We start from the raw sequence: 21,530 nt of genomic DNA, 5'->3' as shown, positions 1-21,530 counted from the left end.
AGCTCAGAAGCAACATGGAGAGTACTGGTGCGGGAAAGATTACAGAGGATGGAGTATGCGTGTGTGCAAGAGAGCGCACATGTGTGCCTGTGTGTGTGAGAGAAAGAGAGAGAGAGCGTGCATGTGTGCGTGCCTGTGTGTGTGTGAGAGAGAGGGGGAGAGGGAGAGAGAGAGAGCGTGCATGTGTGCGTGCATGTGTGTGTGAGAGAGGGAAAGAGAGAGCTTGTGTGCGTGAAAGAGAGAGAGAGTTGTAGGGAGAGCGGGTATATCCAATCAATGAGAGGAAAGGCGCCCCGCGGCAACGGTTCTCATGCAATCTTTTCGTGTTTTGAGGTATTTCAAATGCTGTGTTTTTCGGACCTCTGTAATATACACACGAGGGACAAGCGGGAGCATGGAGTAGAGCAGGAAAATGTGTGAGGGAACGCACACAGACCACCCTAGCCTTTCACAACCGCACCCACTGCTGACTCCGCAGCTGCAGGAGAATCATTAACCGGCACCATCCCTGAGCAGCTGGAATGAATGATGCACCACCACTGCTGGAGGCTTGACAGGGAGCAGGGGCCTGCCTGCTGTCAAGCCATGGCCCTATTGAAAGCAGTGAGAACCAATGAATGCCTTACTGTGCATAGCAGAAGTCAAAAGTGCTTCGGCACTGCACACTGCCACCACCACGCCACCAGTGCTGGAGGTCTGAAAGGGAGCAAAGGGGTCCTTGTATCATACCACAGTCAAGCTAAAAGCACCAGTGAAGGTCTTACTGTAAATGCCCCCACCCGCCACCAGTGCTGGAGGCCTGGCAGGGAGCAAGGAGTCCTTGTATCATAATAAAAGCACCGATGAATAACTTACCGTGCGTAGCAGGAATCAATGGTGCTTCGGCACTACACCCCAAAGAAAGAGAGAGAATGCATGTGTGCGTGAGTGCCTTTGTGTGTGCGTGAGAGAGAGGGAGAGAGAGAAAGAGCATCCGCGTGTGCATGGGTGTGTGTATGTGTGTGTGTGAGAGAGGGAGAGAGAGCGTGCATGTGTGCATGCATGTGTGTGAGAGAGCGAGAGCGTGCATGTGTCCGTGCGTGGGTGTGTGTGAGAGAAAGAGAGAGAGTGCATGTGTTTGTGTGTGTGTGTGTGTGTGTGGGTGTGTGTGTGTGTGTGTGTGTGTCTGAGTGAGAGAATGTGCATGTGTGCGAGCCTGTATGTGTGTGTGTGTGTGAGAGAGAGAGCCTGCATGTGTGAGTATGCATGTGTGTGTGAGTGCGAGAGAGTGTGCACGTGTACCTGTGTGTGTGTGAGAAAGAGAGAGAGAGCATGCATGTGTGCGTGCCTGTGTGTGTGTGAGAGAGAGGGGGAGAGAGAGAGAGCGTGCATGTGTGCGTGCATGCGTATGTGAAAGAGGGAGAAAGAGAGCTTGTGTGCGTGAAAGAGAGAGAGAGAGTTGATGCTGCATGGCAGAGCATGTTGGGGATCCCACAGCAACCCTCGAACCCCTGTAGGCATGTGTGTCATGGAAAACATGAATGTGACTCCAACTCGTGGTTTGTAGGCGTGTGTAGGGCACCCTGCCATCCCAGAACAGTAAACTGGGTGTTAACTCTGCTAATTACAAACACAATTAATACAATGCACACATTGAAGCACGGAGGTTTCGAATCGGATGAAGGTCTACGTTGGTTTTGATTAGATGAATCGGGTGGCTCTGTATCATAGGTTATTAGACTTGGATTCCTGTACTGACTTGATGTATTGAACTTTTATGAAGCTGTCTTGTTACGCAGCATTTAATTACGAGATGTAAATATGCACACTAGTTAATTACAATCTTAACTTTATTAATATTAAACTGTTTAGCACATTGGGGGTTGTCATGGCTTGACAAAGGGATTGGTTTCCGAGAAGAATCCGATCTGCACATAGTTATTGTAAAATGTTTATTATTGCATAATATCAATGTTTATTATTGCATAATATCACTGAATTACACAACCGGTACCTGCAAGCCTTTAAATACAGGAGATGCCGTTGCTATTTAAGGCCACGGGCTGGCAGTGGTAGTCTCTCGAGTGGTGCGCGCACGGCCGTCGCGCGGCATGAAAGTGATCGCGATCAAGCGCGCAGCGACCGATGCGCTAATGAGCATGAGGAATGCCATATGGCGCCTCTGCTCAAGCGCGCACCCACGCACATGGACTGCAAGCTGTAGCCGGCTGTAGCATTTTTTGAAGCCCTTACTTAAAGTCTCGCCATACCAGCGCAAGCGCTGGGTCAGGCGAGACCTAAAAAAGGAGTGCAGCCATGCAAAAATGTGGGGTTTCTATATTCATACAATGGTCTCATACATGTTAAACATTTGTCTCATGCAGAGATCGCTTACATTTATCCCACACATTAATCTCATATATTCACCTCATACATTTGTCTTGTACAGTAATCTCATACATTTACTTCATATATTCACCTCATACATGTGTCTAATGCAGGGGTCTCCAATGTCCCCCAAGTGACTTTTTTGGTTCTCGAGTTAACCAAAACCTTTTCGTTCTTTATAGGGGATTTCAGGCCCCCTCTTGATTCACTAGTCTGTCATTGTGTGATTCACATTTTATTTACACCTAGTACACGACAAAACAGGGGGGCAGTGGGGCATCCCACTTAAGCCGCTGGTTAACTTCACTTTGAGTAACTGCATTCTGCTGCTTCACAGAGAGCACAGCCACACACAAGGTAGTTCCCTTCTGAGCCAGTGTTTTTGCTTTAGTTTTGTGTTTAGAGCATGATTTGATCGTAGAACTCTTTTGATGTGATGAACATTCTTGCTTATCGTTTCTTGTCTCCTGCCAATACTGTCGTAAATCTCTTTTGGAGTAGACTTATTGTCAGACTGCTGCTATTTCACAGCATACCAGATTGTGTCTTTTTTTAAACTGTTCTGCATTAACGTATACCTTCTTTCTTTTTTCTTCATTTCTTTCTTTCCTCCTTTCTTTCTTTCCTTCTTTATTTGTTTCTTTCTTTGTTTTTCTCTCTTTTATCTATCTTTTCTTTTTTCTAATTCTTTCTTTTTCCCTTCCTTCTTTCTCATTTCCTTCTTTTTTTTCTTACTTCCTTCTTTCTCTTTCTTTTTTCCATCTTCTTCTTTTCTCTTTTGTGTCTTTTTTCTTTCTTTCTCTTTCCTTCTTTCTTGCTTTGTTTTGTTCCTTCTTTATATCCTTCATGTTTTCCTTCATTTTCATCACTTCTTTCCACATCTTTTTCTTTCTTGCCTTCTTTCTCTCTTCTTTCATTCAATATATCATTTCTCTTCCTCTCTTATATTCTTTGTTTGTTTCTTGTTTTCTTTTCTTTCTTTCTTTTCTCCCATCTATCCGTCCTTCTTTTGTCTTTCCTTCTTCTCTTTGTTTCTTTCTTGCATTATTTTCTTTCTTTCTTGCCTATTTTCTTTCATGTTCTCTCTCTCAAAGACAAGAGACAAGCAGCCAGACTGATGGGCTTTTATGACTCCTTGTTAGCCAAGACCTTTAGTTTGCACTAAACGTGTGTGTATAACATAGTTACTTATAGGGGTTTTCAGCCAGATTTCATCCATTGGTCTAAGGTTGTGTCGTTCACACTTCCCTTCTGCCCACTCCAGCAAGTGTCAAGGGGCAATGCGTCAGCTCATTTCAGCTATTGGCTGATTTCACTACGCTTCAGGGCATGCAACCTATACTGGGAGTAGGATGAAGAGCAGGGGTGTCTCACCGCGTTAGAGCAGAGACCACAGTGCGCGTGAGACCTTTCAAACATGCGGTCAGTGACTCTAAATGCGTTTGATGTTCCTCTTGTGATTTTATTGATTTCTTGAGTAATCTTAAATCGGTTGGTTTTGTATTTGACTCTGCTGTCATTTTTGTCCTAGGTGTAAATGTAACGGTCACGCCAAAGAGTGTGTGACTGACCAACTGGGCCAGTTGGCCTGCAACTGTCAACACAACACCACTGGGGTGGACTGTGAGCGGTGTCGGCCATTTTACCAGGACCGCCCATGGGCGCGTGGCACATCGGAGGCTGCCAACGAGTGCCAGGGTGAGTGTTTCTGCGTTTGCGGAGTGCATGTGGTAGGGTGGTGCTCTGTAAGTTATGCCCATCTATGAGTCTTTATCTGATTTAATACGTACTCCATAAGTGTGGATCCACAGGGTTTATTTGTGACTGTTTAAATCTCCATGCCTTTGTACATATGTTGAGTGTTCACATATGTGTTTGTGGCAAAAATATATTATCCCACCCTCAAGCAACATAACTTTACTGACACTGGGTGGCGCAGTGTGTGTGTGTGTTTACATTCATTCAAGTGTTCTGTCATTTGCATATATGTGTGCATTCATTTCTCTCCATGTTCATCAACTTTTAGCAGTGAATATGTGTGAATGTGTGTGGCACAATATGCTGTACATCCTTGGTTGTGGGTATGAGTGCCTAGCAGTGTGCATCATTGTGTCCTGGTAGTTAATGTCTTTATTTGTGTGTGGGAAAGACTGAGCGATGACTGAGTATCTGTGAGTGCGTAGAATGACGTGTGTCACATGTGTCTGTATACCCGTGTGCATGAGCGCCTTTCTGTGTGTGTAATCAGTGCCCATACATGCCTATTGGCACCTGTGGGCAGAACTGTGCATGGTTTATCACGTCATTGAGAAGAGGGTGTCATAGGGACCATGAACCCTTGGAAAGGATGGCAGAGGTGTGCCAGTGGAAGGAGGTCAGGGCAGGAGGGAGTCTCATACGATGTATGTCAGAGTATTGTGTATACAAATATTGTCTGAGCTAAATATTGTATCCTAGCCAACATTTACAAAAACCTGACCTCCCCCAAATATCATATCGTGAATCCTAGCTACATAAATATGTGAGGTACTAGATATCCCGCATACTATTAAAAAAAAGTATCTCCCCTTTGGGGTAGAGTGTAAATTGAAAGAAGGCGGTATTTTTGTAATCAATGTTTAGGACACAATATTTATGCCAGGCGATATTACGTCAATTCTATTCTGACCCCACAGTCCAGGAGTATTACCACCGAGTTAGACAATATTTGACCCTGTTAATTGAATGTGTTTGTGTGCGGGACCGAGTGCGGCTGTGTCTGTGCGTCGAGCTTCATTGTTAATTAGCCACTGGTCAGCGATTCATAAGACACTGCCGAATCCCAATGTAAAAATAGGATGAAAACAAAGAGCATTGACCACCCATGCAAAGAGTCACCTTCACACCAGCACAAGCAAAGCAGTGCACATCACTGCTGCACTTAAACAAAAAATCAAAGTGTTTATACATCACTGCTGCACTTAAACACATAATCAAAGTGTTTATACATAACTGCTGCACTTAAACAACAAATCATAGTGTGTATACATAACTGCTGCACTTAAACAAATAATCAAAGTGTTTATACATAACTGCTGCACTTAAACAAAAAATCAAAGTGTGTATGCATAACTGCTGCACTTAAACAAATAATCAAAGTGTTTATACATAACTGCTGCACTTAAACAAAAAATCAAAGTTTGTATACATAACTGCTGCACTTAAACAAATAATCAAAGTGTTTATACATAACTGCTGCACTTAAACAAATAAGCAAAGTGTTTATACATAACTGCTGCACTTAAACAAATAAGCAAAGTGTTTATGAATAACTGCTGCACTTAAACAAATAAGCAAAGTGTTTATACATAACTGCTGCACTTAAACAAATAAGCAAAGTGTTTATGAATAACTGCTGCACTTAAGCAAATAAGCAACGTGTTTATGCATAACTGCTGCACTTAAACAAATAAGCAAAGTGTTTATGAATAACTGCTGCACTTAAACAAATAAGCAAAGTGTTTATGCATAACTGCTGCACTTAAACAAATAAGCAACGTGTTTATGCATAACTGCTGCACTTAAACAAATAAGCAAAGTGTTTATACATAACTGCTGCACTTAAACAAAGTGTTTATACATAACTGCTGCATTTAAACAAAGAATCAAAGTGTTTATACATAACGGCTGCACTTAAACAAATAAACAAAGTGTTTATACATAACTGCTGCACTTAAATGACACATATTCAGTGTTTTAATCAAGCCATTTTTTATCAAACTCTCGTAAACTACTAACTGAGTGTGAAAGCGCCTTTTCTCGACAACAGCTTCAGTAGCGAATATGAAAGTAAAAATAGGAAGGGCGGGAGAATAAAATGCTCTTAGCACTGGAACAACGCATCTTTTAGAAGGAACTGTGTAGAATAACTAAATAAAATGAAGGTGAAGTGTGTAGGTGTTTGGAAGAATGAATTATCACAGGCACGAATTCCATCTCATGCTAAGTCAACAGGACCGTTGAAAGGACATCACCACAGATGGGGTGTCGTAGGACCCTAGAATCCGGCGAGGACATTTTGATCTTAGATAGTGTTGACCCACGGCAGAAATGACTCCGTCTCATCCACTATTCTCAAGGGTGGGTTTGACCTCGTAGAGTCTCTTTAAATCACTTGTATCTCTTTGCATCAAGCTGGACTTTGAGAAAATACTTTCAATCCTTTTTAGGTCTCGGCTAGCGAAGTCTGCGCTTGCGCAGTCTCGTCGCGAGAGATAATGACTTGGAGTAGAGGGGCTTGAACCCGCCCCTCTTCTCCCCTGTTCTCCATTGGCTGGCCTCTTGAATGCTGGCCAGCCATTGGAGAAGAGGTCCGTCACTCCGAACAGGCCCCGTCCTTTTCGGATTCGGGGGCGTGTTTTTTTCAACTTTTCTCATTATCTCCTCCAGCCAGTGGCAATAGGAGAGAAAAGGAAAACATGCCCCCGAATCCGAAAATGCCGCTGCGTTTCTCCGAGGCATTTCTGCTTCGCCTCGGAGAAAGGCAGTGGTGTGTGCCAGCGCAGAAAACAGAGCCCGATAGAGACCCGTTTCGAGGCTCTATTGTCTCCGTTTCCTACTGCTGACATCTGTACATAGGGCCTCTGTTCCATTGTAGCAGTGTATTACACTGTTATTTCATTAGCATCCAATTTCCTTCTCAGGTTCGGGAGTTAAGTGAAATCAGCTGTGCAGACTGCTTGACCTCATTCTCTCGCTTCCGTCTCGTACACCCTACGGAGCTCTCACACCCCCACCCTATGCTGCGCTTTCCACATCCCTCACCTTTCTAATTTTGGAGCAGCGCAGGCCTTTTATCCTCCACCTGGCAGAGAGCCCTATTCGTTATTTTGCCAATTTTCCCTTGCTACCAAAGCAATAATTATTTGGGTTCGCGGGGGACTTGAGAGGATTGCTTTCGCGCTCTCGACAAAGGGCGGCAGGCCCCAGTCACCCGTGGGTTTAGCTTCTCTGTTTTCCGTTTTGAAGCTATCGCCTGTTGAAGCAAGGCGGCATGCGCGGAATCCAAATGCCTTTGTGCTGTGGCTATCATGGTTCAAAAGCAACCCAGTGGGGGGAGGTGTTGCGTTCAATAGTGATACAGTGGGGCATTTGACTGTCTTACCCGCAGTCGAGTCGGGATGTTGTCCGTCTTCAATGTCTGTTTGCCTGAATCTGTCTTCCTGTCCGTCTTGTTTGCCAAAAAATGTGTACGTTTACAATGCAATGGTCTCGGCATTGGTAAAGTTAGAGCTATTGGCATTGCTCATGACATTATTTTTGTTTATGTTTTTGTTTTTAAAACATTTAAAGAAACGGCATTGTTATTTACAATGTCAATAGCTTAATCACTCTCAAATGTGAGACCTATTGCATTTGCACCCACACACAGAGCTTAAGCTATTGACATTGTAAATAACAATCCTGTTTCTTTAAATGTTTTAAAAACAAAAACATAAACAAAAATAATGTCATGAGAAATGCCAATAGCTCTAACTTTAACAATGCCGAGACCGTTGCATTGTAATGCTTGTTTATCTTATTTTGTAATCTTTTCTGTATCAATGTAAAGATCTAGGCAGCCAAGAGCACTAATTTACATCCCTAATATGTTTGAAACACGGAATCTTGCTCCACTGTTTTCATCAATAAACACTGTGATGTCAGGTCCCTGTTTCGGCTTCGGCAGGGCTCGACCAAAGTGACACCCACAGTAACATGGGGGCTACTTTTGCGTGGTCTTCAACATACTCCTGTCATGGTCTGCGGGTCCCCCCAGAGATACAAGGGTCAAATATTTAACCCAGTTGGTCTGCGACCCGCACACAACCCACTAAGCTATACTGCGTGGCTGTCCTTCTCTAGTCACAACTGATCCCTCTAGATGAGTTTAGAAACACAGAGGAACTCTAAACCCACTTCAATAAATTAATAACACACTCAAAGAGCACTAAGAAGCATAGGAGAAAACTTTAAATGGGTCCTTTTCTAAAGCCCAATTCCAGTCAATAAATGATGAGCAGTAACCACACAGAATGCAAAAACAAATGCAGCAAGGAAGGGGACAGTCAGAGAAAACAATGTGAACCTTCTTAACGTGCATGGCCAGTTCCTCCCCTCCTAACACCCTCTCACTGCTGTGAGTGGTTTGCCAAAGTTCAGCCGAAGCATAACATACAAAGGCTATCAATCGAGTTTCTTAAGATGGATCAAAGACATTCCTTTTTATTCAGAAACAAATAGCTGTTTCCCTATTCTTCGTCACAGCCCTTACCCAGAAATGAAACGCAGCACTGGGCTGAAGGCCCCTTCCCTGCTCCGGTCTTGGCGCCCAGAGCACTGGGCTGAAGGCCCCTTCCCTGCTCCGGTCTTGGCGCCCAGAGCACTGGGCTGAAGGCCCCTTCCCTGCTCCGGTCTTGGCGCCCAGAGCACTGGGCTGAAGGCCCCTTCCCTGCTCCGGTCTTGGCGCCCCAGAGCACTGGGCTGAAGGCCCCTTCCCTGCTCTGGTCTTGGCGCCCAGAGCACTGGGCTGAAGGCCCCTTCCCTGCTCCGGTCTTGGCGCCCAGAGCACTGGGCTGAAGGCCCCTTCCCTGCTCCGGTCTTGGCGCCCAGAGCACTGGGCTGAAGGCCCCTTCCCTGCTCCGGTCTTGGCGCCCAGAGCACTGGGCTGAAGACCCCTTCCCTGCTCCGGTCTTGGCGCCCCAGAGCACTGGGCTGAAGACCCCTTCCCTGCTCCGGTCTTGGCGCCCAGAGCACTGGGCTGAAGGCCCCTTCCCTGCTCCGGTCTTGGCGCCCAGAGCACTGGGCTGAAGGCCCCTTCCTGCGCCCAGAGCACTGGGCTGAAGGCCCCTTCCCTGCTCTGGTCTTGGCGCCCAGAGCACTGGGCTGAAGGCCCCTTCTCTGCTCCGGTCTTGGCGCCCAGAGCACTGGGCTGAAGGCCCCTTCCCTGCTCCGGTCTTGGCGCCCAGAGCACAGGGATGAAGGCCCCTTCCGTGCTCCGGTCTTGGCGCCCAGAGCACTGGGCTGAAGGCCCCTTCCCTGCTCCGGTCTTGGCGCCCAGAGCACTGGGCTGAAGGCCCCTTCCCTGCTCCTGTCTTGGCGCCCAGAGCACTGGGCTGAAGGCCCCTTCCCTGCTCCGGTCTTGGCGCCCAGAGCACTGGGCTGAAGGCCCCTTCCTGCGCCCAGAGCACTGGGCTGAAGGCCCCTTCCCTGCTCTGGTCTTGGCGCCCAGAGCACTGGGCTGAAGGCCCCTTCTCTGCTCCGGTCTTGGCGCCCAGAGCACTGGGCTGAAGGCCCCTTCCCTGCTCCGGTCTTGGCGCCCAGAGCACAGGGATGAAGGCCCCTTCCGTGCTCCGGTCTTGGCGCCCAGAGCACTGGGCTGAAGGCCCCTTCCCTGCTCCGGTCTTGGCGCCCAGAGCACTGGGCTGAAGGCCCCTTCCCTGCTCCTGTCTTGGCGCCCAGAGCACTGGGCTGAAGGCCCCTTCCCTGCTCCGGTCTTGGCGCCCAGAGCACTGGGCTGAAGGCCCCTTCCTGCGCCCAGAGCACTGGGCTGAAGGCCCCTTCCCTGCTCTGGTCTTGGCGCCCAGAGCACTGGGCTGAAGGCCCCTTCCCTGCTCCGGTCTTGGCGCCCAGAGCACTGGGCTGAAGGCCCCTTCCCTGCTCCGATCTTGGCGCCCAGAGCACTGGGCTGAAGGCCCCTTCCCTGCTCCGGTCTTGGCGCCCAGAGCACTGGGCTGAAGGCCCCTTCCCTGCTCCGGTCTTGGCGCCCCAGAGCACTGGGCTGAAGGCCCCTTCCCTGCTCCGGTCTTGGCGCCCAGAGCACTGGGCTGAAGGCCCCTTCCCTGCTCCTGTCTTGGCGCCCAGAGCACTGGGCTGAAGGCCCCTTCCCTGCTCCGGTCTTGGCGCCCAGAGCATCCATCTGGGCTGGTTTGTGGCACACCGGGGTGATCGTTCTGTTGCGAAGCTTCTCCAGACGGTGGCCACATACAGGGGTGTTTATAGCACCTGAGTGACAATGTTCATCTTTGGGACAAATGCGCCATCTCCATTCAGATGTCGCCATTTTGGCCTCCACTGTAAGCTTCCATGTTAGGACGGTGCCGACCATAACACAAACAACAAAAATATGTCAGCCTGGATAAGAGCCGACATTGTGCTAGCTCTTCTGAGCATGTCTAAACTACACACTTTGTAAAGGAAAGAGGTTCACGACTCTGCAGGGAGCACACACTTACAAAAGAAAAGGTTTACACAGGCCCTGTCGCCGTGTTCTTGACACACCAGGTGAAAATCTTCGTCCATGCCACAGGTTGGTGCTGATAGGGGTAGACCCTAAAAGTGTCTCAGAATTCGTTTTCGCTTTTCTGAATGTCATTCTTGGTAGCAGAGCCTCGGACTCCTACTCCACTGGTCACAGTCACCATCTAGGGAGAAGGTTCAAGGCCGAAGCGGTCCCAGGAGGAGCTCAGAGGTGGAATCCAAGAGATCCCGGTGTCTGCACGAGATGCTGCTGTCTCCTGATCAGGAGATCCCTCCACTGTAACTTGGAATCCAAGAGATCCCGGTGTCTGCATGAGATGCTGCTGTCTCCTCATCAGGGGATCACTCCACTGTAACATGGAATCAAAGATGATCCCGGTGTCTGCACGAGATGCTGCTGTCTCCTCATCAGGAGATCCCTCCACTGTAACTTGGAATCCAAGAGATCCCGGTGTCTGCACAATATGCTGCTGTCTCCTGATCACAAGATCACTCCACTGTAACTTGGAATCCAAGAGATTCCGGTGTCTGCACGAGATGCTGCTGTCTCCTCATCAGGAGATCCCTCCACTGTAACTTGGAATCCAAGAGATCCCGGTGTCTGCATGAGATGCTGCTGTCTCCTGATCAGGAGATCCCTCCACTGTAACTTGGAATCCAAGAGATCCCGAGGGCCTGGAATAGTTTTTCAGAAGCAAACTTTATGTCTCCAATAAATATATTTTTACATTTGCTCATTTTCAAGCCAAGGTTCAAAATGTCTGATTAATAAATTAGTGGCCAGCTTCAAATCCTCAGTGCATGAGACATGAATTGGAATCAACATTGGAGGGCCACTGGGGGCTCTTGATAGTAAAATGGCATCGGCCGCGTTGGAGAAGTATAGGGATGGATTTCATCCTCAGCCTAGGTGAGTCCCGAGCCCTGTTTCCCACAGTAGTCTTTAGAGCGTTAATATACAGATTAAAATTAAAAGGGCCAAGATATAACTCTGTTGAGTCTCTGTCATTAAACTAAATGAATCCGTGCAGTCCCTTCCGCGACCATCGCATACTGTGGTCGTCAATCTATTGTAAATGTTGTGATAGCAGAATCGACCCTCGTATTTTCCATCATTTCCTCAGAATTTTACTTATTATCACAATCAAGAGCAGATGTGAGATCTATCAAGACAAGATATGGTAACCTCTCTGGACTTTGCATATTTCATTGCAAGATGGTACATGTTGAGGCATCGTTCGACAGCACACAGCTGGAGTCCGAAGCCATGCTGCGTATCTGCCAATGTTCTTCTGTTTTATATCTAGAACTGAAGTTGTCTCATGAGAAGTCACTTCATGAGAACCCTGCCCATAGCCTTAACAGAAGAGTCTATCAGGGAAATTGACCAATAAAATTTGGGATTACTTCTCAACCCCATCTCAAAAATAAATTATCGCCATGAGTCTAGAATGGAGTGCCGAGTCACAGTGTTAAATACAGCTGTTAGGAGAGAGCCCCTCAGACTAACCTACGACTTATAAATATGCAGAGACATCCCATCAGGGCCAGGGGGCCATATTTCTTGGACTAGTATTTAGCACATCAATCACTTCTTGTAGAGAAAAGGTCAGAGGTTAATTAGAACTGCTAGAGACAGACCACTGTAACTCAAAGGAAACAAGCAGGGTGAAAAAGTGATAACCCATGTAGAAGCTATGTTCTCACTTTTATGTACTCATTAGAGAACATTGAGGGGTCATATACAATCCTTCAAACATCCCTTGAGTTTTTGGAGGAATAAACTTCGATCTGCTTTTCCATTGCTTGATTCTTTATTGAATTTTCCCTCTACAGGGTGTAAAGTTTATATTTTTTCCTATGGCAGGAAATTACTTCCAGGTTTCTGTAGCATTGACTCAATCAAGATGTATATCTTTATGATCACACTTACATTTATAATTGTAATAGTCAAAGACTTACTTCTCATATAGGAAGTGGCCCTCAGATCTGCCACTATATGATGCGTCAAAGTGATGCGCGCTGATAGGATACTGAAACCCATGGCTCACTCGCTCAGACAGATTTCAGTGTTATCCACTGAAGGTGCGACCACTCTTTCATCAACGTGGCTTGGGTTAAATCTTGTTGGCCCCTGCCTCCCAATATCTTCTCTCTTAAGGAGAACCAGGCCTGAGTCCTCAGATTGGCCAGGAAAACCAAATGGTGACACCAGAGGGTTGTGGCCTCTCTGGTTAATATTTTACACAGTACCAAAATGGAGACGATCAGATGTTACAAAGACATAATCAATTGTACTTTGGCGCCTCTCGCCATAGAAGTTGCCACGTGGCATCGTTTGTGAAGTATGAATTTGAGTTTGTCATATTGAACATAAGAAGGATGTCAATTAAGACATCTCTTTGACTGTAAATTTTCATGTGGACAAAGGTTGAGCGATGCTGCGATGATCTCGTGGGATTCTTTAGCTTGTCCCATAATGAGTTTCTCAGATTACTTAGCTAAGCAATGAAATCATCAGCAAGAAGTAATTTTGTTGTTTGACCAGGGGGTCAAAGAAACTGTGTAATGCTTCACCCAAAAAGGTGGTCCAGCTCCCAAAATTAGCCAAGAGAAGGGTAACAAAGTTGTCAAGATGTATCACTGTGAACTTAAAGCCTTGTTTAGAACTAAGTACCAGAGATTGTATATTTACAGATTTGGTGTTCTTAATTTCAACAGTCAGAAATTAATTTACAGAAAGTCAAACTCTCAGACCACCAGAGGCTGAGGGGCAGCTGAAACATTAAATCCATCTCGGTATAAAATATTGCCCAGGTTTCCTGCAATAAAATAATATCAAATCCCTTCATTAAAATACCTCATTTTTCATAGCCTATCTTAGACGTAGACAAGTCACATTATAAGTTAATAAATGGAGTATTGGGGGAAATAATATCTTCCATGCCAGGTAGGGATGTATGGTAGGTTTGAAATGATAGCCTCCCCTACCAATGATCTGCTTCCCCACGAGCCATTGATTGAAGGTAATGGCCGGAATCAACTTATGTGGCTTGCTCGATATTACACGTCCTTTATCAAGAGGCAAGGTAGGAAGGTCACGTGATTAGGAATCCATACATCAGAATTTGCAAGTCATGGAAAGCAGGAATTCAGTGACTTGTGGTTTGTTGTCAGAATGGAGTCCACTTCCAAAAACCGATCTAAAGTGAGGCGAAGGCCTAAGTGATAGATGGAAGGAGTAGGCATATCAAAGATCCATGTGAGAACTGGGGTCATCTTAATCCTTAGATATGGAAGAGAGCTGATACAAGCAAACCTGTTTGCACAGACCCCTGTCCCCTCAAGTTATGGTAACCAGGGAATTGTTTTAATTTTCAAGGCCAGGAAGTATTTGTGTTGTTATTACTCAAAGGAGGAGCGTCAATCAACACCGCCGTAACGCGTTGAGTTGCTTGCGGGGATAACTGAAGAATACACACCTGGGGTGCAGCATTAGGACTGCCGACAAAGGCTGAGGACGCGGCCGATCATCTACTCTGGTTTCCTTTGGATGGACTGAATTTCTAAGAACTTTAGTTCCCTCTTGAGGCGTGACAGGTTGTGAGTGTGATACATTTTGAGCTCCATTTGAGGCAATGAAATCATGTTAGTATCAACAAGCAGGTTGGCAGACCCCATTTGGGAGGCCGGAGAGCACAAAGGGGTTATTCTGTCCCAGCTATGGACCCTGGGATCACTTACCACCGATGTCCAGGGAACTGTCCTACTATGACTCTGCAAACGGGGCCAAGAACAAGCAAACGGGGCCAAGTACAAGCAAACGGGGCCAAGTACAAGCAAACGGGGCCAAGTACAAGCAAACGGGGCCAAGTACAACCATACGGGGCCAAGTACAAGCAAACGGGGCCAAGTACAAGCAAACTGGGCCAAGTACAAGCAAACGGGGCCAAGTACAAGCAAACGGGGCCAAGTACAAGCAAACGGGGCCAAGTACAAGCAAACGGGGCCAAGTACAAGCAAACGGGGCCAAGTACAAGCAAACGGGGCCAAGTACAACCAAACGGGGCCAAGTACAACCATACGGGGCCAAGTACAAGCAAACGGGGCCAAGTACAAGCAAACTGGGCCAAGTACAAGCAAACGGGGCAAAGTACAAGCAAACGGGGCCAAGTACAAGCAAACGGGGCCAAGTACAAGCAAACGGGGCTAAGCCCTTGCCACAATTAACTCTTAGGATACCATGGGCGAGCAGCCAAAGATGTCTCAGGGAGGTAGTGCGGGGCGTACGAGTTCAGAACACAACAGTCAAGCATCAAATAAAACAAATGTGTGGTCTAGTCCATTGGTTATTGAAGTAAAAAGACAATACTTTATTGTCACTACAATGCGTAATATGACAAAATGCAAAGGGACTCAATTGCAAGGTCAGAAATCCAACTATGATGCCTAGTTAAGCATCCTCCCCGCTGTGACCATCCAACGAGTGGTTATTGTGCCGATGGATACTGTAATATAATGCAATCACAAGCACAGGTGACTAGATCTCTTCTCACTTGTAGTTTGTATTCAAGTAAAACATTTGTACCAAAATTAAAGGCAATGCTTCAGCAACAGTCACCGTTCCTCTGGCACAGCTCGGTCCATGCACACGTCTTTTGTGCGACGCCCTGTTGCCTGCTCGTGCTGCGGTGGTTGACCAGAGCTGTTGTATGCTCCTCTTGTAGGTACTTTCAGTGGTGTCTCTGCTGACATGGGGCCGCAGAGGCGGTTTTACCTGAGAATGGAGCATGGCGGAAGAGCTGCTCGGCAGGTGCTTGTCCCGGCAGGTGCTTGTCTCTGCAGGTGCTTGTCCCAGCAGGTGCTTGTCCCGGCAGGTGCTTGTCTCGGCAGGTGCTTGTCTCGGCAGGTGCTTGTCCCGGCAGGTGCTTGTCCCAGCAGGTGCTTGTCTCGGCATGTGCTTGTCCCAGCAGGTGCTTGTCCCAGCAGGTGCTTGTCCCAGCAGGTGCTTGTCCCGGCAGGTGCTTGTCTCGGCAGGTGCTTGTCTTGGCAGGTGCTTGTCCCGGCAGGTGCTTGTCCCAGCAGGGGCTTGTCCCGGCAGGTGCTTGCCCCGGCAGGTGCTTGTCTTGGCAGGTGCTTGTCCCGGCAGGTGCTTGTCCCAGCAGGTGCTTGTCCCGGCGGGTGTTTGTCCCGGCAGGTGCTTGTCCCAGCAGGTGCTTGTCCCGGCAGGTGCTTGTCCTAGCAGGTGTTTGTCCCGGCAGGTGTTTGTACCGGCAGATGCGGTCTCCAGGCTGAGACCAAAGGATGCTCATTGCGAGTAGTTGCAGCCTCCCAGCCTGATTCGCACAGGGGATGCTTTTTCAGACAGTTGAGGCCTGCAGGCTGAGATCAGCGCCTGTTTTAGTGGAGGCTCCTCCTCTGGCTTCGCTTAGGAGGTCAGAAGCATCACGCCTTTGGGCATCGCAGGCACGCCAGACAGTGGGAGATGACTTCTTGGCTTGATTTCTGGGCACCATCTACTGGCGGGTCTGAAATGGGAGACCCCCCATGGCACGGGTCAGCTCCAGCTTTGCTTCTAAAGGCAGTCTAAAACGTTTGCACGCTCTTCATTCTGGGAACTCTGCTGACTTCTCCTCCTATCCAGTTTCTGTTCCTGAATGACCAGGCACACTCCTTCATTCTCTGAGAAAGCCGGGTCTGGTGGCTCAGTGGACTAATGCATCCACTGCAGGGGCCTGTGCTTGACCTCATGGTCACAGGTTCAAATCCTGGCGGGTCCACTCAGCCTTTCATCCATTTGAGGTCGATAAGATGAGTACCACTGAGTTGGGTAACAATAAACATCTGTTATTCAGCGCCTTAAGACCCCTGGGTGATAAGTGTTATGTTTTATGCGAAGAGAAGCAGCAGGCTTCTCGGTGATGGGCAGATCTTCAGCCTCTCCAGCAGGATGTGCAGCTTCCAGGGATGTCCCCTCTTGTCCGGGAGAGCGGCTGCCGTGCAGACTCCAGCCACCATTACAAAGCAGCTCTTTGCCTCCTCTCTGAATCATACTCTTCATTGATCAAGAAGAACTTGAAACTGGAACACAGTTCACGGTCCCAAGAACACAGTTTCCACTTTTATACACATTTCCCAGGCAGGGGATGTGGATTGACTGTCTACGGTTTCAGAATCGGTTTGGGCTGGTTCCCTTTCAAATGCCATATTCCGGCTGCTCCTCAGACACAGTCATTGTGCAAGGTGAGGACTCTCATCGCAGGTATCAATGGAGCCGGCTCCAACCACGAACATCGAAAACAAGGGCACAATCAAGTGGGAGTCTTCTGCACCTTGCTGCCATCACCTTCCTGAAGTGGGAATCAGAGAAGAGGGCGCGCCCTATTTAGAGCAACACATTGAACAGAAACTGCGGTACCACCCATCAGCCCTGCCCCCACCCCTACCATATGAGCTCAGGCTGAACCTAGCAGCAGGCTCACAGATTCTTCATAGAGTTCCTAAAGGTAACTCTGTCTCTATCCTCCTTCCTGCAGTGTCCGGAGCTCCAACTGCGAGCTGTGGGGGTGCACTCAGTACCCCTTCATTGGTTTGGGAAAACTGTCCTCACCCTCCATTTTGTGCCCGGCTAATAAGAGGCATCCAAAATGGATCCCACTAGTATCAGTACTTGGACTCCTACGTCACATGGAGTCCTACTACCATACATGTGATACACAGTCACTGCACATGAACACATGCAACATGCACACAGGATGTCAGCGCAAGTTCACATAGCAGTGGAATTTTACAAGGGAGGGGGTCCATAGACCACGGCCTCTCTGACTCGGAGAAAAAGGCTTCCCTAAAGGTTCACAGAACACAATACGCAGCCACCAGCAAGCGATGCCCCCAGGGCAGGAACTGCAGTCCATTGCCCAATATGAGGGCACACTTGGTGCACCCCTCTCAGTCACAGCCAGGGTCTGGACCTTGCATAACTGGGGGCAGGACTAGTCCTGTGCATGCATGCTAACTATGCCTGATGCTAGTCAAGATACCAGTTTCACCATCAGTCGGGCACTCAGGGCAGGGGTACAGGCTGGTTTGCCATGAAGGGTCCCAACACGGGGTCGTAACCCATTGCAACTCAGCAACTTCAATTACAGAGAGCATTTCCAAGATAGATTTAATTCAAGAAGCAAACTGACATTGAGTCTGATTTATACTAAAGTCTAACTCTGAGACTCACAATGGACGGCGAGTATCCCTCCATGTTCATTACAGGAGTTGCGGAAAGAACTTGAATTCCTTGGGAGGCAGAGTTTTCACAGTGTAAGCATTAGGACCCACAGATGTCTGTGTTTCCTGGGCATGCACCATCCTAGTAACTGTTAGGGTTTTGGAATGCTCGCCTCACACAGCCATATGGTCCATGCTCGGTGCAGCATTTATACTTTGCTTCGAGTGAACCATCTCAGCATCCATGACCCCTACTGCTTCCTGTAGAAAGCAGCCAATAGCCTGTTCTTCTTACCTGATGTTCCAGCAAGCACCAGGAAGCCAGGTTCCACTTGCCCTTGCAAGGAAACATCAAAGCTACCTGAGGTGTAGGGAAAGAGCAGCAGGGACTAAAGCCCCTGCTAGCACCGCCCACCTAATCTACAAATGCACAGTAGGGGTACCCTGCCCCTCTCTACAACAAGAGGCAGAGAATACAAAGTTCCATCTGAATCTAATCAAGAGAGATATATAATAAACAACATGAAAAGGATTTTTCTTTCCAAAGTAAAAAAAATGTGTAAAAATTAGAACTTTAGTATTTATAGTGGTTTTACTTTTAGTGCTTTGAAGCCATTCACAATATGAGGCACTATTTAAGCAGAAAGTGAAATTAAAAAATGTTGCATACTGACACTACGGGTCAAATTTATGAATACTTTGCAAAAGTGACGCAAACTTTGTGCAAAGTGTTGATAAACTATTTACATTCCGGCGCAAAGCTTTCATTTGCATTGCAAAGGTATGCAACTAGAGCTGTGCACTAGTTTGCGTCAAGGGGGCTTCCATCGGTGGTACGTGGGTATTCCCATGCTACCACCCATGGTTTGTAACACCGAGGCCTCAACCTGTGCCAGCGCTTGGCACGAGAGAGCAGCTCCAGCTCTTTATTGGGTTTTGTTGCCTGCAATGTTAGTCAATCTGCCCCTTACTTTGCAGTGTGCAACTCCTTCTCGTTGGAAAGTTGCCTAAAAGTAACGCAAAGTAGTGCTTTGCTCGGCTTTGCTTCTCTGTGCACCGAGGAGGCGTCCCATGTGGGCGTTCCCATACTAACACCGGTGGTTTTTGACACAAAGCCCTCTATGAACAATGGTACACAGGGCGTTGTGCCCAGAAATTACACCTCCTCCTGACAGACACAATGTAGGAGGAATGTTTTTATTTCTCCAAACTTTTCAAACATTGCATGTACTCTGCACTGTACAGCGCACATACAAAGTGGGAAAAGTCTTAAAGTTAGTGTAAACATATTCGGGTTGATTCACAAAAGTAACTTACTCTTTTGAGTCATTTACAATTATTAGTAAGTTTTCTACTTGTGGGCTATTCACATATCTCAAGATGTAAAGTTACTCAAGAAGTGTAACTCACATGCCTCCACCCCCCCGAAAAAGAGGGTGATACCAAATGTACAAGTGTAGGTGACAACTGCCAAAGTAGTAGTAAGTCCAGCACCACACACTGACAACCACTGGTACTGCAACACCATCCCATAGAAAGTAATGGAGGTAGGGGGTTTATATGAAACTCCATAGGAAATGATGGTAAATATAGATAAATTATCTAAAATAGTTCAAAATATAAATAAAGTTAGTGTAATGTTAAAAATAGATCAAAATGGTACACATTTATTATTTAATTGTTAAATATTGTAACAATAAAAGTTTTAATGTACAAATTAATGTAACTTTTAAAAAAACTTCATAAATAATACATAGGATTCAATTACTTATATTTAATTCTATACATAACATTTAATAACTATTAAAGCACATTAAAGAAATGTATTTTTGCTGTATCAGGAATTTGTTCTTTACTTTTAACTTCAGAAATACTATTTTAATTTAATATATGTAAATTAATGAAAGATTTAATTCAACTTACTACTTCTTTTTTTTAGTAGTAACTTTCATTTGGATTTTGTGAATACCCAAAAGTACCAAACTTACCCAAAAGTGTAAATTACTCAAAAGTGTAAGTTACTTTTGTGAATCAGACCCATTGTTTTGCACTGGAAGGGCACTATTTCAGTACAAAAACCTATGCTAGACTCACATTGTGAAATGTTGACACATGTGAGATATGGTGCAATGGTGTGTGTGTGTGTGTTTAGTGCAACGAGGGGGGGGAATAAAAAACAATACACTTACCTCTTTACCGCCAACCACTGGTCACTGCCTCTTCTTTTTCCGCCCTTCTATGGGCAGGAAGCAGACAGCCTCCCAGAATCCCCTGACCAATCACAACACTGCCTTAGCAGCTTTGTGATTGGTCTGAGCGCCGTGGTTCGGCGCTCTGACATGGTCTGGCAGGCTGTGCATGTTCTCCACCCAGGCTGTAATACAGGCTTCGTGGAGAACATGCAGAGTGCATATGACTCTTTGGCGGGCCCGAGACGGCCGGCCACAGTGTCATGTGCACTTTAGGTGCTACCGCCACTTCTACCCCTGTAATGCACGGAGCCCAGCCCTGCCTGCCTTGCTTCCGCTGTAACAAACGTTATCATTTCATTTTTTGCATTCACCTTGCAGCTGAAGCAGTGGTGCGACGCTCCTCCGCCTTGTTTTTATTGAGTTTGCCTTTCCCACCTCATCCCTACGCCCTCGTCTGGTCCACTTGTGTGCCATCTTCCTTTCAGCCTCACAAGGGGATAAAAAAAATGTGTTACCTGCACTGCTCAGCCCTTCCTGCTCGCCTTCTCCACTGAACCCCAATGAATGGTACTGCGAGTGTAACTGAGAGCACAAGCAATGTGCATTATGGGTGTTGTGGGCCTGCGTACAGCACATAGGTTTCCCACACACTGCTCATTCCCTGAACGTCAACACCCTGGCCCGCCTCAATCTTCCTTCTCACCAATAAACGATCTGATCAACAGCAGAGGAGGGTTCTTTAGTGAGCAGGGAAGGCTGGGTGTAGGTCAGGGACATCAGTTGGAGGTCAGCAAGAGAGAACCATGGCTGAAGCCCCTACCTCCAGCGAAAACTTCCCCGCTGCCGAACACCTGCACTTCCAGGTCCAGCCCAGCCCCAACTCCACACTCCGCAGCACACTCACCTACAGACCCCCCCAGGCCCGAGCACTCTTCGCCCACACCATCACCGACCTCATCGTACCCCACGCCATCGCCGCCACGGACTATATACTCATCGTAGACCTGAACTTCCACCTCGACAACCTCAGCGACCCCCAACTCCGCCACCCTCCGTGACAACCTCGCCAACATCGTACTGAAACAACTCATCACCACACCGACCCACAATGCAGGACACACCCTCGACGCCATCTTCGCTGTAGGAAGCAGCATACACTTCAGCCACACCACGCTGCCCCCTTGGACCAAACACCACTGCGTACACTTCCTCGTCAACAAACCCGAGCCACCCGAACCTGCTCCATGCCCCCCGCGTAGGAACTGGAGCAGAGTCACAGAGGAACAACTTAGCTCCACCCTCAACGGCAACACCCCCTCTGTCGCATCCGTGGAATTCCACACTTAGATAGCCAACTGCGCAGACAAGCTTGCCCGCTACGCAACCCCGACAAGCAACGCCCCAGGAAAGCCACCTGGTTCACCACCGAGCTCCAAGAAGCCAGACGGAACTGCAGATGCCTGGAGAAGAACT

General features: G+C 47.4%; 1 protein-coding gene across 2 annotated transcripts in view; it reads left to right on the top strand.

Annotated features, from left to right (window-relative positions):
• The window catches only part of LAMC3 (laminin subunit gamma 3), a 770,318-nt gene that overhangs the window by 272,721 nt on the left and 476,067 nt on the right, over positions 1 to 21,530 (top strand). For both annotated transcript variants that reach the window (XM_085613958.1, XM_085613956.1), the window contains exon 4: positions 3,899 to 4,065. In XM_085613958.1, the coding sequence (XP_085470084.1) occupies positions 3,899 to 4,065 (167 nt within the window). The remainder of the gene's footprint in view (positions 1 to 3,898; positions 4,066 to 21,530) is intronic.

The sequence above is a fragment of the Triturus cristatus genome, chromosome 1_2, assembly GCF_964204655.1.
Source record: "Triturus cristatus chromosome 1_2, aTriCri1.1, whole genome shotgun sequence".
Classification (NCBI taxonomy): Eukaryota; Metazoa; Chordata; class Amphibia; order Caudata; family Salamandridae; genus Triturus; species Triturus cristatus.
This window is presented reverse-complemented; position numbering and strand designations above follow the sequence as displayed.